This window comes from Petromyzon marinus, unplaced genomic scaffold (genome assembly GCF_048934315.1).
Source record: "Petromyzon marinus isolate PM22_M1 ecotype Great Lakes invasive population unplaced genomic scaffold, UKy_Petmar_22M1.pri1.0 PM_G_Scaffold_145, whole genome shotgun sequence".
Taxonomy (NCBI): Eukaryota; Metazoa; Chordata; class Hyperoartia; order Petromyzontiformes; family Petromyzontidae; genus Petromyzon; species Petromyzon marinus.
The window spans coordinates 317010-343496 of record NW_027422701.1 but is presented as its reverse complement, the minus strand read 5'-3'; the positions used below and the strand labels follow the sequence as shown (position 1 = coordinate 343496).

Here is a 26487-nt window from a genome sequence, read left to right as displayed (position 1 = left end):
ATGTTAGAGGAGGAGGAGGAGGAGGACCGACACCCCATTGGGAGCGCCAGACTTTGGCGTCGCCCACCTCTCCGACCGCGGCTCCGTGTCGTCGGCGGCTCTCGGGCGCAGAGCCCGACGCCCGACACGATGGCCTCGGCGCTCCTCCCGCTGCTGCTCCTGCTGCTGCTGCCGCTGTGCGGGAAATGCCTCGAGGGCCAACGGGGCCGGCCGAAGCCCACCCTGCGCTTCACCAGCTTGTCCTACAAAGCCACCGTCTACGAAAACTCCGCGCCCGGGACGTACGTGGAGAGCCACGACAAGATGGGGATCCACGTCGGCCGCTCGGCCCCCGGGGCCCGGTACGCCGTCGTGTCCGGGGACGAGGGGGCCGCGTTCGAGGCGGAGGGGCTCGTCGTGGGCGACTTTTGGTTCCTGCGCGTCCGCACGAGGGGCGTGCCGTTGGACCGCGAGGAGCGCCACGGCTACACGCTGGGGGTGAAGGCGTTCTCCGAGAACAGCCGCGGTTCGGCGTCCGCCACGGTCTTCGTCCAGGTGCTGGACCGCAACGACCTGAATCCGCTGTTTTCGGCTTTGTCGTACGCCGCGAGCGTCGCCAACGACGCGCCGGCGGGCACCACGGTCCTACGTGTCGCCGCCACGGACGCCGACGAGGGCCCCAACGGGCGCTTCAGTTACGCCCTGGCGTGGCGCTCGGACGCGTTCGCCGTGCACCCGACGAGCGGCGCGGTGACGCTCGCCAGGAGGCTGACGGAGCCCGGCGACGCGGGGCTGCACGAGTTCAAGGTGATGGCCGTCGACGGCGGCGGGCTGAGCAGCTCGGCGCGTGTCGCGGTGAATGTGAGCCGGGCGAACGCCCACGCCCCGCGCGTCACAGTCGTCGCGACCCGCGGGCAAGGGGCGCCGTTCGCCGACCCCGCTGCCGCGTACGCGGAGCTCGCTGCGGTGGACCGCGACGCCGGCCCCGAGGGGGAGATCGTCGCCGTGGAGATCGTCGCCGGCGACCCCCTCCGGGCGTTCTCCGTCGCCCCGATGGACGGCGCCGGCACCGCCTCGGCCTACGCGGTGAGGCTCTCGGGGCGGCTGGACTGGGCGGACTTCCCCTTCGGGGTGAACCTCACCGTGCAGGCTCGCGACGGGGGGAGGCCGCCCAGGCACTCGCGGCCCGTCACAGTCACGGTCCGGGGGGGCGGCGCCGCCGGCGCGTTCGAGCGGAGCATCTACGCGGGCGCCGTCGAGCGGCAGTCTCCGCCCCGCGCCGTCGTGCACGCGGTTCGAGCCTCTTGCGGCGCGCGGGGCTGCCGGTACGTCGTCCGAGGCGGCGCCGATGGCGACTTCTTCGCCGTGAACCCCGCCACCGGGGTCGTCTCCGTCCGCGGGTCCCTGGCGGCGGTCGACAGACGCCGCTTCGAGTTCGACGTCGGCACCGACGCCGGCCCGGGCGTCGCCGGGGTCGCGATCGACGTCGCGGACTACAACGCCCACGCCCCGGTCTTCGAGCGGCCCAACTACTCCGCCTCGTTGAGCGAGGACGTCCCGGCGGGCACGTTCGTGCTCATCCTGCACGCCGCCGACGACGACGAGGGGGACGACGGCCGCGTGACGTACGGCCTGGCGGAGGACGAGCCTGGCCCCTTCGCCGTCGACCCCCGCACGGGCATCGTCGTCACGACGGGGCCGCTGGACCACGAGGAGATGGCGGGGGCCTACCGGCTGCGCGTGCGAGCCTCGGACTGGGGGACTCCGTTCCGCCGGGAGGCCGAGGCGACCGTGACGGTGAACGTCACCAACATGAACGACAACGCGCCCGTCTTCGAGTCCGTAGACTGCGTGGGCGAGATCCCCCGGGACCTCCGGCCGGGCGAGCCGATCTTCACCGCGTCGGCCATCGACGCCGACGAGCTCCGGCCGGTGCTCTACGGCATCGCGTCCGGGAACGAGGGCGGCTTCTTCGCGCTGGACGGCGCCCTCGGCGTCGTGACGCTCGCGCGCTCCCTCGCCGACGTCGCCGCCGGGCCGGCGGGGGCCTTCCGCCTCGGCCTCACGGCCACCGACGGGGAGCTCTCGGCGGAGACGGCGTTCCTGAACGTCTCGGTCGTGGACGCCGCTCCCGGACGGGTGCCGTCATGGCGGTGCGTGGAGACGGGGATCGCCCGGAGGATGGTCGCGTGGCTCCACCGGGCAAACCAACGGCGAAACCGCCCGCGCCCCCTCGCCGCCGGCGCCGTCAATCGGCACGCGCCGGCGTTCGCCGCCCCGGCAGTCGCCGTGGAAGTCCGCGAAGATTTGCCAGTCGGGGCCGAGGTCACCCGAATGGAGGCCACGGATCCGGACGATGGCTTCGAGGGGAAGCTGCTGTACGCCCTGACGGACGACGGCGGGGCGAGCGGCCTCGCCGTGGACGCGGAGACCGGCGTCGTGAGGGTCCTGGTGCCGCTGGACCGCGAGGCCACCGCCTCCTACCTCGTGAACATCGTCGTCCGCGACCTGGGCACGCCGCGGCGCTCCGCGAGCGCCACCCTCCGGGTCGTCATCTTGGATGTCAACGACAACCGGCCGGAGTTCTCGCGGCGCGCCTACGAGGCCCGGGTGCCGGAGAGCACGCGGCCGGGCCGCGAGGTGCTCCGGCTGGAGGCCGCCGACGGCGACGCGGGCGCCGCGGGCGCCGTGCGCTACCGTCTGCTGTCCGACACCGACCTCTTCCGCGTGGACGCTGAGACGGGCGCCGTGGAGGTGGCGGCGCCGCTGGACCGCGAGCGGCGCGCCGAGCACGCGCTGCTGGTGGAGGCGTCGGACCTGGCGCCGGAGGAGAGCCGCCTCTCCTCCGTCGCCGCGGTGACCGTGACGGTGGAGGACGTGGACGACCACGCGCCCGCGTGCGCGCCGGCGCCCCTCCGCCTCCGCGTGCCCGAGGACTTCCCGGTGGGGGCCGTCCTCGGCTGGCTGGACGCTCGCGACCCCGACGCGGGGCCGGCCGGGGAGGTGCGCTACTCCCTGCCGGGCGAGGACGAGGACGGCGGCACGTTCGGGGTGCACGAGACGAGCGGGGCCCTGCGTCTGGCGCGGCCGCTCGACTTCGAGAGGCGGCGCCGCCACGACCTGACGGTGGCCGCGCGCGACGGCGACCCCGGGGGGCCGCCGCCGGCCGCCTGCCGGGCGACGGTGGAGGTGGTGGACGTGGACGAGAACGACCACGCCCCGCGGTTCGCGGAGTTCGCGGCGGCCGCCGCCGTGCGGGAGGACGCCCCCGTGGGCGCCGTCGTCGTCACCGTCACGGCCACGGATGAAGACCGGGGGATCGACGGGGAGGTGCGGTACTCCCTCGTGAATGAATCCGGCCTGGGCGTCTTCAGCATTCATCCAGAGAATGGTAAACCGCACCTACTCCCCCCCCTCCTTCCTCCCTTCCCCCCCCCCATCCTCCTCCTCACGGCTCACGACGCCGACTGACGGCTCACGCCGGCGCCCGTCTCTGCCGTGTGTCGTGCACGGCGCTCCGCGCCGGCAGGGATGATCATCACGGTGCAGCCGCTGGATCGGGAGACTGCTGACAGCTACTGGCTCACGGTGCGCGCGACGGATCGCGGAGTCGTCCCTCGCTTCTCCACACTGCACGTCTACATGGACGTGCAGGTACGGAAACTCACACACACGTACACACACACACGTATATACACACACACACGTATACACACACACATGTATACACACACACGTATACACACACACACGTATTCACACACGTATACACACGTATATACACACACACGTATACACACACACACGTACACACACACACACACGTATACACACAACAACAACAACCGCCATTCGCCATTAAGTGGCGGTGACGTCACCACGACGCTTGTGCCAGGCTATGTGCACCCTGAGGCCACGTGAAGTGTCGAACGCCCGCTGGCAGGAGGTCACGGGGCAGACCCAGGTGCCACGGGTCGACTGACTGAGATGACTGGCTGATGCACCACCTGTACCCCCTACTGTGCCAACCTGCTGTGCTTGAGCCACTGGGCGCTCCGCTCGTTGTTGTGAGCGTCGCTCCTCTGCCCTCCGTTGTTGTTGGATGGCGACTACCTCCAACTGCCCAGTAGCGTCCTTCACGAGCCTCCTCCACAGAGGCCGATCTAGACACCGCTGGTACCAGTCATCGGCAAGTCCACTCAGCTCCACGTCCTCCTGTACCACATCACACTATCTCTTCTCTAGCCCGTGCCGCGCCCGCTTAGCCCCCTCAATCCGGCCGAACAAAAGCTGTTTTGGCATGCGGTGGCTGGGCATGTGGGCTACATGACCCAGCCATCGCAGCCTTCCCCGCCGGAGGAGCTCACCGATTGGACCTTGCCCAGATCTTTCCAGGATTTGTGAGCTCCTCACACAATCCAGTCTGGTTAAACCCAGGATGGATCGTAGGCAGGCCAGCCTAAATGTTTCTAACCGGCGAAGATGTTTCATTAGGGGGGTCCACGTTTCGCAAGCGTAGAGAAGGGAGGGAATGACCGTGGCCGAGAAGACCTGAAGCTTAGTGCGGAGCGACAGACCAGGTAGCTTCCACACAGCGTTACGCAACCGATGAGTCCTCTGCTGTTAAACTGGAGCCAGTCATAAGCACACTGCCCAGGTATGGGAAACTCTCCACTCTCTCCACAACTGCCCCATCACCGATTGGGAGTTGTGGGGGTGGAGTGTCCGATGGTACAAAATACCCAGGCAGGTGCTTCGTTTTGGTGGGGCTGATTGTAAGGCCCCACCTCTTAGTGGCACGCTCCAGTCTCAGCAGCAGCGTCTCCAACTCCTCCTCTGAATGAGCAGCTATTACCAAATCATCAGCATACATAACGTGGTTGAGCAATAGGGAGCCATCCCTTGACCGCACCCGGGCATCGATCAGCCTCTCATTATATCTGTACCATATGGAAATTCCCTCGGTACAGCTATTGAAGGCTTCACGAACTATGTGGTCAAAATAGATGTTAAATAATGTGGGAGCCAGAGGACATCCCTGTCGCACCACAAGGTGTACAGGGAATGGCTCTGACTCCCGGCCACGTAATTTTACCCGGGCCCACTCACCATCATGAAGGTCCTTAATGATCGTGAGCAGAGGGTCAGGTACTCCAAAAGCAGGAAGAACAACCCAGAGCCCAGGCCTACTGATGGTATCATAGGCCTTGACCAGGTCAATAAAGCAGATATGTAGGTCTTGTTGGAATTCCCTACACCTTTGCTGTAGCAGACGGACAGAAAATATGGCATTTGTGCAGGACCGCCCTTTCCTGAAACCGCATTGGGGCTCCGCAAGCCTCTCCTCAGCGTGCCTGGCAAGGCGATGCTGAATAATCCTTGCCAGGACCTTTCCCGGCACACTGAGGAGTGAGATGCCCCTGTAGTTGTTACAGTCTGTGCGGTCCCCCTTCTTAAAAAGGGGGACCACCAGGGCATCCTTCCAATCCTGCAGAACCCGTCCAGTGGTCCAGACCGTTGCTATGATGTCATATAGGGCAGTCTGTGCACAAACGCCACCCTCCCTCAGCATTTCGCTTGGGAGATCATCTCTGCCCGCTGCCTTTCCTGGTCTCAGACTCCGGATTGCCTTCAGTACTTCCTCAACAGATGGCACCTCAGCCAGCCACTCACAGGGGGTGACTTCTTCCAATATTTGAGGCACCGCAGCCTCAGCAGGGTCATCCTCACTTTGTGCCACGATGTTTTTCTGGCTGAGGGATTTTCCCTCCCCCAGGACCTCACAGAAATGCTCAGCAAATCTGAAAACCTGTTCCTGGGGGTCGGAGATTGGATCACCGTTTTTTCACCTAATGATGGTAATAGGTGTGGCGCTGCAGGTTACTTTTTTGATGGAGTTAAATAGAGATTTGTGATCACGGGCCACTGAGGCAGACTCCATCTCCTCAGCAACCCGCGACCACCACCCATCCTTGCAGCGCCTCACGGCTCTCCGAACCTCCGAGCGAAGGCTGCGGTAAGTCTCCTCATTCTCTGACGTGGGATTCTGTAGCCGATGACAGTGGGCCTGTCGCTTTTTCTCAATCATCCTGAACACCTCCTCTGTCAGCCAGGGTCTCTGGGGAGGTCTGGACCGTGTACCCAAAGCAGCCATTGCAGCTGCATGAGTCACAGTCCTAAACCTCGCCCATTTACCCTCGACATCAGGAGGAGTCGGGGACGATGCCAATCCCAGCCGCAAGCGATGATGAAATTCTCGCTTGCAACTTTCATCAGATAACTGAGACCAGGCCACTTTAGGTTGGAAAGGGGTCCTGGGTGTACACCCACCACCGGAGTGGAAGAATGGCAGGCGCATCTTACAGATGACAAGTCGATGGTCAGAGGGCAGATCAGCTCCACGGTAGGTCCTGGTGTCAAGGACGAGGGCTCACATCCGCTGGTCCGTCACTATGTAGTCCAGCAGATGTTCTTGCTTGGACCCGGCATGCAACCATGATGTTGTGTGGATGCGCCGATGCCGGAACAGCATGTTGGTAATTACAAGCCCATGGGCTGCACAAAAATCTAGCAGCCTCCTACCGTTGTTATTGAGCTGATCTGGCCCATGCCCTCCAGTCACTCCATACCAGGTGCCAGTATCATGACCAACTCAGGCATTGAAGTCACCCAACATGATGACTCTATCCCGAGGGGCCACTTTAGCCAGCACCTGTGACAGGAGGTCATAGAAGGCATCTGACTCATCGGCTTTGCCTGCATCCCTCCACGGATGTTCATCTTCGGTGGGGGCATAAGTAACCACGACCACCATGCCTTGCCTCCGGTTGATGGGAAGGCGAGCCCAAAGTAGCCTGGGGCTTACAGCTTCCCACACCTCACCGCCACGCTCCCACACCCCCTTCATTCTTTTGTTCAAAAGAAGAGGCACACCCTGTTGTTTGGCAGTCTGCTGCCACGAGTAGAGGACTGTCCACCCCTCATGGTGGCAGGAGCCAGAGCCGGTCCACCGGACCTCCTGAATGCCACATAGATCCAGGTGGTACCGGTCCAGCTCCCGACAGAGGAGTGGCAGCCTCTCCTCCGCTGTGAGCATTCGAACATTCCACGTGGCCACCCGTAGTGGCTTTTCGTTGTTTCTGGAGGACACACACACGTATACACACACACACACACGTACACACACACGTATACATACACACACGTATACACACACACGTATACACACACGTATATACACACACACACGTATATACACACACACGTACACACACACACGTATACACACACACACACGTACACACACACACACACGTATACACACACACAAACACACGTACACACACACGTATATACACACACACACGTACACACACACGTACACACACACAAGTACACACACACATACACACACATGCGTATGCACCGCTGCATTTTAAAACGACACACAATGCGAGTACCGTGTGTCTCTCCCCCCCCCCCCCCCCCCCCCCCAGGACGTTAACGACAACCCCCCGCGGGCATCGCGTCCGTGGTACCAGGCCGCGGTGGCGGAGAACTCCCGTGGGGGCGTCAGGGCAGTGCAGGTGGACGCCTGGGACCTGGACAACGCCGCCGCCATGTCCTCCAACGATGCCCGGGGCAGGGGCCTCACGTTCAACATCGTCAGCGGAGACCCACAGGGATTCTTCACCATAAACAACGCGACAGGTGGGGGTTGGTGGTGGTGGAGAGCAAATCCAGAACATTTACAATTATAGTGTAGTGTAGAAAGCAAATCTATAACATTTACAATTATAATGTAGTGTATAGTGTACACTACATTATGCACAAACACAACTATACACTACAGAATGTGCCAATTCGTTACTAGTACAGCACTAACCGGTGTGTTGGTGAGCAAATCCAGCAACATTTACTATCCCCGTTGGCCCCCACCCCACCCCACTGCGTGCGTGTGCCGGCCGGCGTGGGATGGTTGTTGTTGACCTCCGGTGAACGGACTCGTTGCAGGCGTCATCCACACCACCAGCAGGCGGCTGGACAGAGAGAGGCAGGTGGAGCACGAGCTGGAGGTGAGAGTCACCGTGATGGTGGTGGTGGTGGTAGTGGCCTTCAATAGCTGTACCGGAGGAATTTCCATCTGGTACAGATATAATGGGAGGCTCATCGATGCCCAGGTGCGGTCAAGTGATGGCTCCCTATTGCTCAACCTTGCCGATGATCTGGTAATTGCTGCTCACTCAGAGGAGGAGTTGGAGGCGCTGCTGCTAAACGTGGAGCTTGCCACTAAGAGGTTGGGAATTACCATCAGCCCCACCAAAGCTAAGCACCTGCCTGGGTATTTTGTACCATCGGACAATCCACCCCCACAACTCACAGGGCAGTTGTGGAAAGAGTGGAGAGTTTCCCATACCCTGGCAGTGTGCTCATGACTGGCTTCAGTTTGACAGCGGAGGTCTCACTCCGAATCAGTCGAGCGGCATTATCTTTTCATCGGTTGCATAACGCTGTGTGGAAGCTACCTGGTCTGTCGCCCCGCACTAAGCTTCGGGTCTTCTCGGCAAATCATTCCCACCCTTCTCTACGCTTGCGAAACGTGGACCCCCCCTAATTGAACATCTTTGGCTGGTTAGAAACATTTAGGCTCACCTGCCTACGATCCATCCTGGGTTTAACCAGGGTGGATTGTGTGAGGAGCTCACAAATCATTAAAACATCTGGACAAAGACCCATCGGAGCGCCGGGTGGCTAAAGCACAGTAGGGGGCACAGGTGGTGCATCGGCCACTCATCTCAGTCAGTCGACCCGTGGCACCTGGGTGTGCCCCGTGACCTCCTGCCAGCGGACGTTCGACACGTGGCCTCGACGTGCACATGGCCTGGCACAAGCGTCGTGGTGCCGTCACGGCCACTTAGTGGAGGTCGTTGTTGTTGTTGCGCGTGTGTCTGCGTGCGTCCCGCCCGCCGGCGCCAGGTGTCCATCGTGGACGGCGGCGTGCCCCCGCGTGAAGCGAGGGTGGCGGTGACGCTGAGCGTCTCCGACGAGAACGACAACGCCCCGCGCTTCCGCAGGAACCTCACGCACGTTTACGCGGTGGCGGCGAAGGAGCCGACGGTGGTGGCCATCGCCCGCGTCTACGCCGCCGACGCCGACTGGGGCAACAACGGCATGCTGTTGTACACCGTCCACGGGTGGCAACACAATTACTATTCCGATGAGCACGGAGTCGTCTACAGCCGGAGCGACTTGCACCGTGCGGGGACATCCCACTCCATCCTGGTACTGGGCACACTCCCCTCGCGGTCCTCCCCCCTCATCCTCACGGACACGCTTGACAATGTTGACCCCCCACCGTGAAGCAGAACTCGCCGATCTCGCCGTTGCCCGCCCCGCAGATCGAAGCCAGAGACTCGGGGCAACCGCCGACCTTGCCGTCGACGGCCGTCATCCACGTGGAGTGGATCGCTGCTCCCCGGCCGCCGGAGACGCCCGCGGCCTTCGGCCTGAGCCGGCACGCGGTCACCGTGTCGGAGACGGCCGCCGTGGGCTCCGTGGTGATCGCGCTGCCCACGCAGAGCACGGCGGGGAGCCTCCTCTGGTTCAGCATCACAGGTCACGTGGTGCCACCACACACATTCCACATCCCACCCCACATCATGATGGTGTGTTAATGGTGACATCATGATGATGGGTTAACGGTGACATCATGATGATGGTGCGTTAATGGTGACATCATGACGAAGTGTTAACGGTGACATCATGATGATGTGTTAATGGTGACCTCATGATGATGGGTTAACGGTGACCTCATGATGGTGTGTTAACGGTGACCTCATGATGGTGTGTTAATGGTGACGATGATGGTGTGTTAATGGTGACCTCATGATGATGAATTAATGGTGACCTCATGATGATGTGTTAATGGTGACCTCATGATGGTGTGTTAATGGTGACAATGATGATGTGTTAATGGTGACCTCATGATGATGGGTTAATGGTGACATCATGATGATGTGTTAACGGTGACGATGATGATGTGTTAATGGTGACCTCATGATGTGTTAATGGTGATATCATGATGGTGTGTTAACGGTGACGATGATGATGTGTTAACGGTGACATGATGGTGTGTTAATGGTGACGATGATGATGGGTTAATGGTGACGATGATGTGTTAGCGTTGACCTCACGATGGTGTGTTAACGGTGACATCATGATGGTGTGTTAATGGTGACCTCATGATGATGTGTTAATGGTGACCTCACGATGATGGGTTAACGGTGACCTCACGATGATGGGTTAACGGTGATATCATGATGGTGTGTTAATGGTGACGATGATGATGTGTTAACGGTGACGATGATGATGTGTTAATGGTGACCTCACGATGATGGGTTAACGGTGACCTCACGATGATGGGTTAACGGTGATATCATGATGGTGTGTTAACGGTGACGATGATGATGTGTTAATGGTGACCTCACGATGATGGGTTAACAGTGACATGATGATGGGTTAATGGTGACATCATGATGGTGTGTTAATGGTGACATCATGATGGTGTGTTAACGGTGACATGATGATGATGGGTTAACGGTGACATGATGGTGTGTTAACGGTGACATCATGATGGTGTGTTAATGGTGACGATGATGGTGTGTTAACGGTGACATGATGATGGTGTGTTAACGGTGACGATGATGATGACGTTAGGGGGGCGCCGCGTGTTGACAGGCGGTGACGTGGAGCACAGCTTCCACGTGACGGAGCACAGCGGCGTTGTGGAGGTGGCCAAGCCGCTGGATGCCGAGCGGTGCTCCTCCTACCGGCTCACCGTGACGCTCACCGACGGGACCAACGCTTCAACCACCCTGGTGGGCGGGCACGCGTGTCTGTGTGTGTGTCTGTGTGCGTGTCTGTGTGTGTCTGTGTGTGTCTGTGTGTGTCTTTGTGTGTGTCTGTGTGCGTGTCTGTGTGTGTGTCTGTGTGTGTGTGTCTGTGTATGTGTGTCTGTGTGTGTGTCTGTGTGTGTGTCTGTGTGTGTGTGTCTGTGTGTCTGTGTGTGCGTGTCTGTGTGTGTGTCTGTGTGTGTCTGTGTGTGTGTCTGTGTGTCTGTGTGTGTCTGTGTGTGTCTGTGTGTGTGTGTCTGTGTCTGTGTGTGTCTGTGTGTGTCTGTGTCTGTCTCTGTGTCTGTGTGTGTGTCTGTGTGTGTGTCTGTGCGTGTCTGTGTGTGTCTGTGTGTGTCTGTGTGTGTCCGTGTGCATGTCTGTGTGTGTGTCTGTGTGTGTCTGTGTGTGTCTGTGTGTGTGTGTCTGTGTGCGTGTCTGTCTGTCTGTCGCACAAGGTGGGCGTGACGAGGCCGTCAGGGCGATGCGGTGACGTCACGAGGCCGGGGGTTGCCGCGGTGGCCGCGTGAGACGTGCCGGGTGCATCGGCACCTCTTGCCAATTCCTCCTCACCACCACCACCACCGCCACCCGCATCACCACTTTACTCACCCCCCCCCACCCCCCCCGCTAGGTGGTGGTGACGGTGCAGGACGTGAACGACCACCGGCCCCGCTTCTCCCGTGACCTCTATGAGGCGACCGTCACCGAGGACGCCTCTCCCGGCGCCTCCCGGATCCTGCGGCTGGAGGCGACCGACGCCGACGCCGGCGCCGCCGCCGCCCGGCTCTCCTTCTTCCTCGTCGGCGTGGGCGGCGGCGACGCCGTGGAGGGCCGGCGTCTGTTCCGCGTAGACCCCGTCACCGGCGAGGTCACCGTCGCCGAGAGGCTGGACCGAGAGGCCAAGTGGAGCCACGTACTCACCGTCATGGTGAGTACGTGGCTCCACGCCGGGTGTGCGCGTGTGTACGTGTGTGTGTACGTGTGTGTACGTGTGTGTGTGTACGTGTGTGTACGTGCGCACATGTGTGTGTGTACGTGTGTGTGTACGTGTGTACGTGTGTGTGTACGTGTGTGTGTGTGCGTGTGTGTACATGTGCACGTGTGTGTACGTGTGTGTGTGTACGTGTGTGTACGTGTGTGTGTGTACGTGTGTGTACGTGTGTGTGTGTCCGTTGAACTTCGTCCGCAACTGTACGTAGCCGACTGCTGATCGAAGGCGACGATGATGACGACGACGACGCCGTGACCACCGTCTTGCGTGGTGACCACAGTGTGCGGTGTACTTCATAGTAATGCGTATAGTGTAGTTTGTCACGTAAACAAGCCGTGTAACTAAATCGCCACATTTTGTTTGGGTGACACAAAACCTTGCCGACCGGCCGTGTCAGGCGGCGGTGGCACAGTCGGATGACGACACGTTGCACGCGACCAGCACGTCCCTCCACCGAGAATGGCGTCTGCCGCGAAAGCCTCCTGTCCGGGGGCGTTCGGAGCGAGCGCTCCGCTCAGCCCTCTCTCTCTTCACTCTCTCACTCTCTCTCACTCTCACTCTCTCACTCTCTCACTCTCTTTCTCACTCTCACTCTCTCACTCTCTCTCTCACTCTCTCTCTCTCTCACTCTCTCACTCTCTCTCTCACTCTCACTCTCTCACTCTCTCACTCTCTCTCTCACTCTCTCACTCTCTCTCTCACTCTCTCACTCTCTCTCTCACTCTCTCACTCTCTCGCTCTCTCGCTCTCTCACTCTCTCTCACTCTCTCGCTCTCTCACTCTCTCACTCACTCTCACTATCACTCACTCACTCTCACACTCTCTCACTCTCACACTCTCTCTGCGCATGCGTGGAGGAGGCTGCGTCCAGGTGAAGTTCCGCGCTGCTCACCTGGATCAATGGGGGCCTGATTTTCCATAAATTAGGCCAAGCCTGAGAGAGGTTACAATGGGGAGTTTAAACATCGCTCTTCCCCTCGTTTTGTAATGGTTTATTCCCTTTGATTTCTTCTTTATTTTTGCTCACTGAGTCGTCCCGGAAAATTTATTCCGAGCGGCTCGTGGGCTGAACAGAGAACGGCAACAACGACGACAACAACAACAACGACGACGACAACAACAGCGAACACGTGCGCAGGTGTGGCTGCTGCCGACCACCACCATGGTGCAGCGCACCGCGCTGGAGACTCTCACGAGGAGGAACGGTTTCGCCACCTTTCCGCCGTCCGGGATCGCCGTCGTCGCCGCCGCGGTGGCCGCGACGACGTCGGCTATGCCGGCGTCGTCGCGGCCCAGCGGCAGAGCGGAGGGGTCACGGTGTACGTGGCGGAGGAGGCGATGGCGGCGCGCCTGGTGGAGACGGGGCTCACCGTGGGTGAGCTTCACCTGCGGTGCGCCCCGCTCGCCACGCCCGCCGTCAGGGTGGCGCTCTCGGGCACGCCGCCCTTTCTGAGCGGCGCCGACCTGCTGCGGGACCTCCAACGCTACGGGACGGCGGTGTCGAAAGTCACGCTGCTGCCTCTACGAACGAGGGACCCCGGGTCGGCGCACGTATTGTCGCTTCAGCGCCAGGTTTTTATGGTCCTGAAGGACGGCAACACGGACTTAGACATTAACTTTAAGTACACGGTGCAGGGCCACGTGTACACAGTACACGCATCCACGGCGGGGATGCGTTGTTCCGGGTGCGGATGCAGCGGCCACGCCCGGAGGAACTGCCCGAACAGGGCGAGCGAGTCCGCCGCGCGTGCTGCTCCGCCCGCAACGGGGCGGGCGGAGCAGCAGCAGACACAGCAGCAGCGGCCGCAGCAACAGCACCGCCATCAACTACAACAAGAAGAACACCAAAATCAACAACAGCAGCAGCAGCAGGGAGGGCAGCGGGGTGATCTCGCCGTCCTGGCAGCTGACTGCGGGGCACGGACGACCGAGGACGAGGGAGACGTTTTCGTCCGCCCGTCCGCCCCTCCCTGGCAGAGGAAGCGGAGGGCAAGGAGCGACCCCGCGTCAGCGGGACGCGTCGGGGCCCCCGCGATGCGGACGGTGGTCGCCGGCGACAACAGCGAGCCGGAGGACCGCACGGAAGCGGCGACGGGGAGCGACGGCGAACCCGGGCCGCGGGACGGGATGAGCAACGACGGCGGACTCCACCTGCCGGACGACGTCGCGGTAGCAGAGCGACCGTCGGAGCCGGACCCAGCCTTGGCCGCTCCGGAATTGCAGACCAACAACAACAACAACCGCCATTCACCACTAAGTGGCGGTGATGTCACCACGACGCTTGTGCCAGGCTATGTGCACACTGAGGCCACGTGAAGTGTCGAACGCCCGCTGGCAGGAGGTCACGGGGCAGACCCAGGTGCCACGGGTCGACTGACTGAGATGACTGGCTGATGCACCACCTGTGCCCCCTACTGTGCCAACCTGCTGTGCTTTAGCCACCCGGCGCTCCGCTCGTTGTTGTGAGCGTCGTTCCTCCGCCCTCCGTTGTTGTTGGAGGGCGACTGCCTCCAACTGCCCAGTAGCGTCCTTCATGAGCCTCCTCCACAGAGGCCGATCTTGACACCGCTGGTACCAGTCATCGGCAAGTCCACTCAGCTCCACGTCCTCCTGTAACACATCACTCCATCTCTTCTCTAGCCCGTGCCGCGCCCGTTTAGCCCCCTCAATCCGGCCGAACAAAATCTGTTTCAGCATGCGGTGGCTGGGCATGCGGGCTACATGACCCAGCCATCGCAGCCTTGCCCGCCGGAGGAGCTCACCGATGGGACCTTTCCTAGATCTTTCAAGGATTTGTGAGCTCCTCACACAATCCAGTCTGGTTAAACCCAGGATGGATCGTAAGCAGGCCAGCCTAAATGTTTCCAACCGGCGAAGATGTTCCATTAGGGGGGTCCACGTTTCGCAAGCGTAGAGAAGGGTGGGAATGGCCGTGGCCAAGAAGACCTGAGGCTTAGTGCGGAGCGACAGACCAGGTAGCTTCCACACAGCGTTACGCAACCGATGAAAAGATATTGCCGCTCGACTGATGTGGAGTGAGACCTCTGCTGTTAAACTGGAGCCAGTCATAAGCACACTGCCCAGGTATGAGAAACTCTCCACTCTCTCCACAACTGCCCCATCACCGATTGGGAGTTGTGGGGGTGTAGTGTCCGATGGTACAAAATACCCAGGCAAGTGCTTAGTTTTGGTGGGGCTGATGGTAAGGCCCCACCTCTTAGTGGCACGCTCCAGTCTCAGCAGCAGCGTCTCCAACTCCTCCTCTGAATGAGCAGCTATTACCAAATCATCATGGTTGAGCAATAGGGAGCCATCCCTTGACCGCGCCCGGGCATCGATCAGCCTCCCTTTATATCTGTACCATATGGAGATTCCCCCGGTACAGCTATTGAAGGCTTCACGACCACCACCACCATCACCTTCACCGGCGCTGCCGCGCCTGACGGTGCCGCGGCGCTCGAGGGTGCCGTGACACCTGACGGTGCCGCGGCGCACGCGAGAGACGAGCAGCCTGCCTCCCCGTCTGACGGGGCGATGGCTGCTGGACCCGCGGAGGTACACCACCCCAAGCCCAAGAAAAACCCGGCTCGGGGTGGCCTGACACGAGAGGCGGCCGCCAAGCCCCAAGAGAACATACAAGGCGACTGTAAAAACAACAGCAACGAAAATAACGACAACAACAACAACACCTACAGGGACGACGGGTGGTTAAGGTCCAACGTTGTTGAGAACACAAGTGAAACGAGCCGCCCGCGAGTCCGGAGGGGGATAGAGTACAACCCAGGGGCCATCATTGACTATGTACGACACCCCTTCAAGGGGCGCGCGGGCACCTTCAGAGAGCAATTCCCCGACACGCTGGCCTTCATGCAGGCCGCGCGACCACTTTGCAAGGATCCGCAAAGGTAAGTCTGCAGCCGGAAGGAGGCCGACAAGGTGGAGGCTCTAGTACGGAAGGCAGAGAGGAGGTATTCCTCCCAGCTAAAGGGCCCCCCCCCTGCGGCCACCGCCAACACCAACACCTAGCGTTGTGGCCTCGGGATTTAAAAGGGCAAGGTGCGCGATGACGCGCGCGGACTCGAAATGGTTTCCTCTGCGCACGCGATCACCAGAGGCTGGCGGTGGACCGTGAGCCACCTAAGCTGGCGGTGGCCACGCCAGGAGGTGTGCTGTGCGTGCCTCGTGTGCAGCACGTCCACTGAGGCGGTCTGTATACCTACCTGCATTGGCGGCGATCAGCTGCGTCATTTGGATGTGCACGCGGTGACACGTGCGGACCGATTTTGATTTGGTTTTGGTGGTTGGGTTCACCCGTACCGTGGGGGGGGCGGCGCGTGGTTCGCACTTTGGACCCGGTTTTTTTCCCGCTTCTGTGTCATTGCAGAACGGTGTTGTTTTTCGATATGTGCGCTTGTGTTGACGGTGACGAGGTTGTTGCCTGTGGCTGGTGTCGATGGTCTTGCGCGCAATGACGCGCACGGACATTGTTGGCTTTTTTATTGGCGACTCTCGCAATGGAGCACCGGAACCGTCCAGGGCATTTGCTGCTGGACAATAAAGTTTATTTAAAAGTCAAAGTCTCTCACTCTCTCTCTCTCACTCTCACTATCTCTCTCACTCTCTCTCACTCTCTCACTCTCTCGCTCACTCTCTCACTCTCTCTCACTCTCTCACTCACTCACTCTCTCTCACTCTCTCTCACTCTCTCTCTCACTCTCTCACTTTCTCTCACTCTCTCTCTCACTCACTTTCTCTCTCTCACACTCTCACTCTCTCTCTCACTCTCTCTCTCACTCTCTCTCTCTCACTCACTCTCTCTCTCTCACTCTCACTCACTCTCTCTCACTCTCTCTCTCTCACTCTCACTCTCTCTCTCTCACTCTCTCACTCACTCTCTCACTCTCTCACTCTCTCACTCTCTTTCTCTCACCCGCGCGAGCAGGTGCAGGACGGCGGGGTCCCCGTGAGGCGAGCGTACGCCACGCTGGCGGTGAGCGTCAACGATGCCAACGACCACGCGCCCCGCTTCACCGGCGGCCCCTACGAGGCCCGCGTGGCCGAGTCGGCGGCCGTGGGCTCCACCGTGGTGCGCGTCACGGCGACGGACCGCGACGACGGCCCCAACGCCGACGTCAGATATAGCATCAGATACGGTGACCGCCGCTTCCGCCGCCGCTCCCGCCGCCCCTCCCAACCGCCCCGGGGGGGGGGGGGAGTTTCTGCACAGGGGCACGTTTCCAGCGTCGTGGTTTCTCCGTCGCGTCCCTCTCCCCGAGCGAGTCGCGAGCCGCGGGTCCAACTCGGATCGCTCGGGAGCCGACGGGCGCCGCGGTTTCCCCCGCGTCGTTTGCCCTCGGCGTCTCCCTCCGGATTCGGTGACGTGAACTCGCGCCCGTCCCGCTCCTCCGAATTCTCCCGGCAGGAAACGTGGGGAATTCCTTCGCCGTCCACCGCGCGCTGGGCGTCGTCTTCGTGGCGAGGAAGCTGAACGGCTCCGCGGTGGAGGCCTACGAGCTGACGGTGAGGGCGGTGGACCGGGGGCGCCCGCGCCGCGTCACGAATGCCGCCGTCCGCGTTGTCGTCGTCGACGCCGATGCCCCCCCCAAATTCGCCTCCGGAGGCGGCGGCGGCGGCGGCTACTCGGCGGAGGTCGCCGAAGGGGCCGCGCCCGGGAGCTTCGTGCTCGCGGTGAGCGCCTCTGGCCGGTCGACGGTCGCCTACGAAATACGGGAGGGCGATCCCGAAGGCGCCTTCGACATCCACCCGACGTCCGGGGTCGTTGCCGCCAAACGGCCGCTGGACCGCGAGCGGACGCCGTCGTTCCAGCTGACGGTGCGGGCCACAGACGCGTCGGGCCTCTCGACGGACGCGTCGGTGACGATCCTCGTGCTCGACGAGAACGACAACGGGCCCGTCTTCGACCGCCCTCGCTACCGCGGGGCCGTCGGCGAGGAGGCGGCGGCGGGGACCCCGGTGCTGGACCCGGACGGCGTCCCGCTCGTCGTCAGGGCCGCCGACGCGGACGACGGCGAGGGGCGCGCGACGGTCGCCTACGGGATCGTCGAGTTCGGAGCCAGGAAGTACTTCTCCGTCGACCCGCGCACCGGGGCCATCAGGGTCGCCAGGGCCCTCGACCGCGAGACGACGGCCGAGTTCCGCTTCCGGGTGACCGCCTCGGACGGCGGCAGCCCGAGGATGTCCGCCGAAGCTCCGGCCGAGGTGACGGTCGCCGTGCTGGACGCCAACGACTGCCCGCCGGCGTTCTCGACGGCCGCGTACGAGACGACGCTGACCGTGCCGACCCGCGCCGGCGTCCGCCTGCTGACCCTGGCGGCCTCCGACCCGGACGTCGGTGCCACGCTGACCTACCGCGTCGCCTCGGGAAACGTCGGCGGCGCGTTCGCCGTGGACGCGCGCACCGGGGACGTCGAGGTGCGAAACGCCTCCCTCCTCGCCGCCGGCTACGACCTCGGGGTCGAGGTGTCCGACGGGAAATTTCGGAGCGCCGCGCGGGTGAAGGTCTCCGTGCGGGCGGTCGGCGGCAGGCTGCGGGTTCCGCCAAAGATCTCGGCGCGCATCCCCGAGAACGGCACGGCGGGCGCCGTCGTGGCCGCGGTCGTCGCGACGGGGGGGGACCTCAACGAGCCGCTCGTCTTCGACCTGCTCGACCCGAGCGGCGCGTTCCGGATGAGGCCGACGGCGGGCGTCCTGGAGACAACCGGCGTCGCGTTCGACAGGGAGGAGCGCGATCGCTACGAGCTGCTGGTGGAGGTGAGGGGCGGCTCGCGGGCGCGCCCGAGCGTCGCTCGCACCGTGGTCGAGGTGGCCGTCGAAGACGTCAACGACAACACCCCGGCGTTCGTCGGCCTGCCGTACCGCGCCGTTGTCGGGGCGGCGGCGGCGCCGGGGAGCGCCGTGCTCACCGTGGCAGCCCTCGACCGGGACGTTGGCGAGAACGCCAGGGTGAGGTACTCGTTGAGGGACGACCGCGACGGCCGCTTTCGCGTCCGCCCTTCCGGCGGCGAGATCTTGCTGAGGACAAGCTTCGCCCCGGGCGCGTCGGGCAAGGACTTCGTCGTGACCATGGTGGCGACGGACTGCGGGACTCCTCCGCTGTCGTCTGCGGTCGGCATCACGGTCACGGTGCTCGACGAGGACGCGCCGGCGTTCGAGAGCCTCTCCCACGTCGCGTGGGTGCCCGAGGACGTCGGGCCGCCCGCGCCGATCGCTCACGTCCGCGCGGCGGGTCCCGAGGGCCTGCCGCTCGTTTTCTCCATCGTCGACGGCGACCCCTTCGACCAGTTCTCCGTCGACTTTGGCACGGGCGTCGTGAGCGTTGTCGGCTCGCTGGACCGCGAGACGCGGGCCAACTACCGCCTCGCGGTGCGGGCCGCCTCCCCGGCGACGGGCCTGCATGCCGACGTGAGCCTAGACGTCGTCGTCGGGGACGTCAACGACCACCGGCCGCTCTTCGCGCGGGGCGCCTACGCCGCCACGCTGTCCGAATCCGCGCCCCCGGGGACCTCCGTCGTCCGGGTGAGCGCCGTCGATGCGGAGCGCCCCAACGGGGCGCTCCGCTACGAGATCGTGGACGACGGGGAGAAGGGCGGCGAGGGATTCTACGTGGACCCGGACGGCGGGCTGGTCGTGACCACGGCGCCCCTGGACCACGAGCGGAGCCGGCTCCATCGTTTCTCGGTGCGGGCGACGGACGGCGGCTCCCCTCCCCTCGCCTCCGACGTCACAGTGACCGTCGCCGTCGAGGACGCGAACGACAACGCGCCGGTGTTCGAGCGGCCGCTGTACGAGGCGTCCGTGAGCCGGCTGTCTTGGCCCGGGCACTTCGTGGCCGCGCCGAGGGCGTTGGACGCCGACGCGTCGGACGCCTACCGGCTGCGGTACGCCATCGTCTCCGGCGACGACGACCCAGCGAGCTTCGCCATCGATGCCGAGACGGGCGTCGTCTCCGTCGCCATCCCGCTTGAGCGGAAGAAGCCGGCCGCCTGCTACCGCCTCCGAGTCTCGGCCACGGACGGCGCGTTCGTCGGCGACGCCACACTGGCGGTCGACGTGCGGCCCACCAACCGGCACGCCCCCGCCTTCGAGCGGGCCGAGTACGCGGCGGAGATTCCCGAAAACTCCGTGGCGGGGACCCCGGTGGCCTCGGTGCGGGCCACGGACGCCGACGTGGGCGCGTTCGGGCGAGCGTCGTACTCCATCGCGAACCGGTTCGCCCGCGAGCGCTTCACCATCGACGGGAGCGGGCGGATCTTCGCGAGGGCGCCCCTCGACAGGGAGGACCCCTCGCAGAGGGCCGTGGATGTCCGCGTCGTGGCCCGGGACGGCGGAGGCAGGGCGGCCTTCGCCACGGTCAGGGTCGTCGCCACGGACGAGAACGACAACGCGCCCCGGTTCGTCGCCGCCGAGTACTCCGGCGGAGTGCTGGCGAGTGCCGCGAAGGGGACCGCGGTCCTGCGGGTCGCCGCCACGGACCGCGACGAGGGGAGCAACGTGGCCGTCGTCTACTCGCTCCGGAAGGGGTGGGAGCCGGACGCCTCCGAGGACGTCCTGGAGGTGGAGCCCCTGACGGGCCGCGTCATCACCAAGGGCGGCCTCGCCGGCCTGGAGGGCTCGCGGCTGTCGTTCTTCGTCGTGGCGGAGGACGGCGGCGGGCGCGCCACCGCCGTCCCCGCATCCGTCGCCGTGCTGCCCGCCGGCACGGCGGCGCCGGCCTTCGCCCAGGCGGCCTACGAGCTGACGGTCGCAGAGGACGCGCGGGCGGGGAGCGAGGTTGGCGCGGTGGCGGCCGCGCTCGCAGGCGACGAGGCGGCCGCGTACGCCGCAGTGCCTGGCGGCGGCGGCGGGGTGGCGGATGACGGCGCCGGGGGCGGCGCATTCGCGGTGGTCGCCGGCGACGGGCGGATCGTGGTGGCGAGGGCGCTCGACCGCGAGGCCGCGGGGAGCCACCGCTTCGAGGTGAGGGCCACGTGGCGGCGGGGCGGAGCCGACGTCACGGCGCAGGTCCCGGTGACGGTGCGTGTGGAGGACGTGGAGGACGAAGCGCCCGTGTTCGAGTCGAGCGTCTACGAGGCCACCGTGTTGGAGAACCTGCCAGGCGGGGTGCTGCTCGTTCAAGTCAGAGGTAACGCAACCGTGTGCGGCGCTGGGCTCACTCGGTCAACAAACGCGTCTTTGTGTGGGTGTCTGTGTGGTGTGTCTATGGGTTTCTGAGCGAGTAGTCTATGGGTCACACAGATAGCTCCAAATGGTAGGGGCTGCCACTCTTCGGTAACCAATTTAACCAATTTACTGGGAAAATATCACGGCGGGAGGAAGTGTCCGCAGGGACGAGGCCTGGAAACAGCAGGGCAGGTGGGGGACCCCGCCTGACGCTGTTGACGCAGCGGCGTGCTCTCCCCTGGCGGTGTTGATTGCGCGTGCCGCTGGTTCTCTGCGATGCTGGCTCGGTCGATGCTTGGCGCTTTCCGCCCTTTCTCGACGTTGATGGCTTGACATTGCAGAACTCTTTGGTGACTGATCGACCTCGGTGGCTGGCCGTCGTCTTCGCTAGTTGGTCGCCGTCTTCTGCCGCCGGTAGCTGTGATGACGATGTATGGCTCGTGTCTCTCTTCTTATGCCAAATTTCTTCCTCTGCCGCCTTCTCACCAAGGATCGGAACTTCCTTTGATTTCGCTCTGTGCTGTGGGGGGGGGGGGGGGGGGGGTTGGTTGTACGTGTGTCCGTGTGTTCTGATTTATTAAGCCATCTGTCTGTTCAGTCTCACCCTGGTTTGATTCTTTTATGGCTTATCTCCGTCCCTCGGTTGTGTGTGAGAAACTGTTGCTGTGAGGGGAGGGAGGGGTGTTCACCTCACCCCATCTGGCCTCCAAGCGACACCATGATTGATAAAAAAAAAAATATTGGCAAAATCATTCTTAATATCAATTTGGAAAAAAGGCCTATATACAACACCCCCCCCTCCCCCCATCCTCCCCCCGACCCGTCCCTCAGCGACGGACCGAGACGGCGGTGCCCAGCCGGTGTACAACCTGGTCGAGCCGCGCGAGAGCGGCGACGCCGGAGAAGCGGAGCCGCTCTTCATGGTGGACGCCCGCAGCGGCTGGGTGAGCACGCTGAGCCGGCTGGACTGCGAGGCCCGTGACAGGCACCACCTCCTCGTCAAGGCTTTCGACCCGGCACGCCCCGAGCGCCCGCCGGCCGTCGCCAAGGTGCTCGTCATCGTGAGCGATGCCAACGACCACCCCCCGCGGTTCTCGGCCTCGGTGATCGACGTCCGAGTGCCGGAGGACGCCGCGCCCGGCCTGGCGTTGGCTGTCGTCCAGGCGGACGACGCGGACGCCGCGCCGGAAAACCGGGATCTTACGTACCACCTGACAGGTAGTGTGCAGTAGTGTATAGTGTAGTCTACTAGTACACCACTACACCTGTTGTGTTGGAGTGAACCCACCACCGCATTCACAGTTGGTCGCGGAAGCCTCTGCATTAAACCGACTCTCGTCATCATACTCTCGCCATCATACTCTCTTCATCACACTCTCTTCGTCACACTCTCCATCTCGACGGCGAGCGACGTCCGCGTCCCACCCCCCGTCCACGCTGGCCACAGGCGGCGACCCGCTGGGCCACTTCTCCCTCGGCCCCATCAAGAGGGGGGGCAAGTGGACGCTGCGCCTGGAGCGGCCGCTCGACCGGGAGGAGCAGGAACGCCACCACGTGCTGGTGATGGCCACCGACGGCACCTTGGTGAGGACGGTCGTCGTGGCCGTCACCGTGCTGGACGTCAACGACAACGGCCCCGTGTGTGACAAGGTATCCGTAACCGTAGACTCGCCACACAGGCTCACAGACTCGTCATACCCTACCACACCACCGTACTGCTGTAACGCCATGAACACACGGTATACTTACCTGCACTGGCGGACAGACGCCAGTAGGGGGTGGTATGTGGGCCACCGGGGTTCCCAAGACCCCAATAAGGGGGCTGTGGGAATATTCTAATATCCCCTGGAACACTCTGGAAGGAAGGCGTGGCCAGGGGCAGAGAGGGCGTGGCCAGGGGTGGAAAGGGCGTGGCCAGGGGCGGAGAGGGCGTGGCCAGGGGCGGAGTATAAAAGCCGGACCCCTGAATGGGTTCCGCAGTTCTCAAGTTGAAGACTGGAGACCGGGCTTAGAGTAGGACCCTGGGAACCCCCAGACCCACTGTCCTTGTAAGGGCCGGGGCTGTGAGGGAAAGTGGTCGGACCCAAGGACCTTGGCCGGGTTGGGTCAAAGTAGCCTCCCCCTAGGGCCCCTAGCCGCAGGGCTGAGAGTGTACGTGGTCCCAGTCGATAGGACACGATAGCCCGGAGGCCACACCTCCCCAGATGGCGGGCGTAAGGGGCCGTCACCCCCTTTGTGTTAGAGGCCCTGTGCTATAGTTACTGTTAAATAAGTGTCGCCTCGACTACCGGCTCTCCCTCACCTTTGGGCTCACTGCACTACCGCTGTGCCCCACGGTGCCCCAGCTGTGGTACAACGTCACCGTGCGGGAGGACGTCGCCCCACAAGTCTTCCTGCTGAGGGTTTCAGCCCGTGACTCCGATTCCGGCTCTAACGGAACCATCGGGTACTCGCTGCACGGTGCCGGAGCGAATCTCTTCCGCTTGGACCCCGTCAGCGGTAACGCTCATCGCGCTCTCTCCATCGCGCTCTCGCAGCCGTCGGGGTTGTGATCAAATTTCACGTCCACCTCCTGTGTAGCGGGCGAGGTGGTTAACGTCTTTCTCGTCGGCGTGGCCCCGCGTAGGGGAGCTCTTCATGCTGGCGCCGCTGGACCGCGAGGCCGCCCCGGCCCACGCGCTCGCCGTGGCCGCGACCGACGGCGGCGGCCGCTCCTGCCGGGCGGAGGTCCTCGTGAGGGTGGAGGACGTGAACGACTCGGCCCCGCGCTTCCTCACGGGGTCGCCCCCCCGCGCCGTCGCCCTGCGCCTGAGCCACGCCAGTGTAGGGACGGCGGTGACGAGCGCGCGCGCCGTCGACGCCGACCTGGGTACGACGGTGGCGACGGTGACGACGTACACACGCGCCCGCGCGTGACTTTGAGTGTGTATGTGCACGTGTGTGTGTACATTATAGGTAGCGGTTAGCGCGCAGCGCTACGAACCTGGCGAACATCGCCACTCGAGAGACAAAGGCGGCCGGGCGTGGTGCTGGCCACCCACCCCCTCGTGTGCCACGGTGCCGGCCTTCATAGGTGCTGCTCTCTTACAGCACTTGCCCCTACAGCCTGAGGCTACACATGGGATCTTTGGCAATCTAGACATGTTCTTATCGGTGAGTTCCGGCAGGCAAGACTGCGTTGGCTCGGTCGTGTAGCCCGCATGGCCCAGCCACCGCAAGCCCAAGCAGCTCCTGTTTGGCCGGATATAGGGGGCTGAACGGGCGCGGCACGGGCTAGAGAAGAGATGAAGTGATGTGGTACAGGAGGATGTGGAGCTGAGTCGACTTGCCGATGACCGGTACCAGCGGTGTCAAGATCGGCCTCTGTGGAGGAGGCTCGTGAAGGACGCTACTGGGCAGTTGGAGGCAGTCGCCCTCCAACAACAATGGAGGGCGAAGGAGCGACACTCACAACAACGAGCGGAGCGCCGGGTGGCTAAAGCAAAGTCGGGGGCACAGGTGGTGCATCGGCCACTCGTCTTGGTCAGTGAACCCGTGGCACCTGCTGGGTCTGCCCCGTGACCTCCTGCCAGCGGGCGTTCGACACTCCACGTGTCCCCAACGTGCACCTGGCCTGGCACAAGCGCCGTGGTGACGTCGCCGCCACTCGGTGGCGAACGGCCGTTGTTGTTGTTGTTGTTGTCGCCGTGTATTGTAGGCCCCCACCGCAAGGTGACTCACTCTCTGCTGAACTCTGCCGGCGACCGCTTCGCCATCGACGGCCGCTCGGGTGTCATCACCGTCAAGCGTCCGCTGGAGAGCCGCGACGTCTACAGCCTCATGGTGCTCGCCCACAGCGGCGGCGGAGCCTCGGCGACGGCGTCCTCCACCGCGGTGATTTCCGTGTCCCTGCACGACGACGATGAGCGCGGCGTCGCCGCCGCCCCGGCGTTCCGGCGGCTGGCCTACCGCGCCGCCGTGCCGGAAGACGCGGCGCCGGGCACCGCGGTCATCGCCGTGGCGGCCGTCCTCGGCGGGGGGGGTGCGGTGAGCTACGGCGTCGCCGGCGGCAACGAGCTCGGGGCCTTCGACGTCGACCGGAGGCTCGGTGAGAGACGCGGCGCGGGGCGCAGGCGGCGGTCCCCTCGGGCCGTGGGGGGGGTCCCCCCGTCCGTGTGTCTCCGTCTCTCCGTCTCACGGACGTGCGCCGCGTGTGCCGCGTGTGCCCAGGCGTGATACGCGTCGCGGCGAAGGCCCTGGACTACGAGAAGCGCCGCCACCACTACCTGACGGTGTGGGCGGCCGCCGCCGCCGACGACGACGCCGCCGCCGGAGGGGCGGCGACTTCGCCGAGCGCTGTCGCCGTGGTGACTGTGGACGTCACCGACGTCGACGACGACGCTTCCGCGGTTCCCCCAATGGGCTCGTGAAGCGCCGTCGTCGGGGAGGACGCCCTGCCTGGCGACGCCGTCGTCGCCGGGCCGCCGTGGCGGTGGTGGCATTGACCCGTAACGACGCGGTTACGTTGTCGCTAGACCGCCGGCAAATTTACATTTCAACGGGATCATTTGGCCAAACGGTCATCGTCCCTCGTGGTCGTCATCGGCAGCTGGCAGCTAGCAGCAGCAGCAGCTCAGCGGGGTGGGGGGGGTCTTCACCTGCTGACCGTCAAAATGCACCGCTGCTTTTGTTTTGCACGAGCAGGATTTAAATTCGCGAACTCTTCCCGTTGCCGAGCCGCTCACCGTCACGCCCAGCCGCCTGCGGGGCTACCGTGGGATGCCAGGACGCGGCGACATCATGGTGACCACGGTGGGTGGTAGTGTTCGTTGTTCAGTTGAAGAAGCCGTCTCCCTGCTGTGTTTGTGCTGCGCCGTTGAAGCCGCCTCCTTCGCCGTTTCGGCATCCGTTGAGTGGAGCAGCAACGACAGCAGAGGAGGAGATGCTGCGTCCTCGCCACAGCCGGCGTGTGGGCGGCGAGTCCACGTTCGACCGATGGTGCCCCCCTCTCTCCTGTTTGTTCGGTTTAGACCCTCGCCCCCTTCAAAGTTGCGTTCGAATAAAAGAAACCACGCGGTTTGAAATGGCGTTGTGTTGTGCGGTGGCCCTATATACTCGCACACGCACAGACTCGCACGCACGCACACAGGCAAACGTACGTACTCGCACGCACACACACACGCACGCGCTCCGTGTGGTTACCACCTGGCTAGCTACACCAGTCACGTGGTGACTAGTGTAGTTAGCCTGGTGGTCACCACCTGGCTAGCTACACCAGTCACGTGGTAACTAGTGTAGCTAGCCTGGTGGTCACGACACACTCCACGGGGTTCCCAAGCAAGTTCCCACGTGGTTCCAAGCAACTTCCCACGGGGTTCCAAGCAACTTCCCACGGGGTCCCAAGCAAGTTCCCACAGGGTTCCAAGCAACTTCCCAGGGGGTTCCAAGCAAGTTCCCACGGGGTTC

At 63.2% G+C, this 26487-nt stretch overlaps 1 protein-coding gene across 1 annotated transcript; it reads left to right on the top strand.

Moving 5' to 3' along the window:
• Positions 1-26108, top strand: LOC142910488 (protocadherin Fat 1-like). Its single transcript, XM_076060009.1, has 16 exons — positions 1-3370; positions 3509-3633; positions 7476-7689; positions 7993-8054; positions 8956-9261; positions 9378-9594; positions 10717-10856; positions 11503-11799; positions 16805-17015; positions 17285-21004; positions 21874-22260; positions 22490-22692; positions 23388-23541; positions 23669-23911; positions 24740-25129; positions 25252-26108. The coding sequence occupies exons 1-16, from the start codon at positions 1-3 to the stop codon at positions 25449-25451; spliced, it is 10239 nt and encodes a 3412-aa protein (XP_075916124.1). The 3' UTR covers positions 25452-26108.
• Positions 26109-26487: the final 379 nt, after the last annotated feature.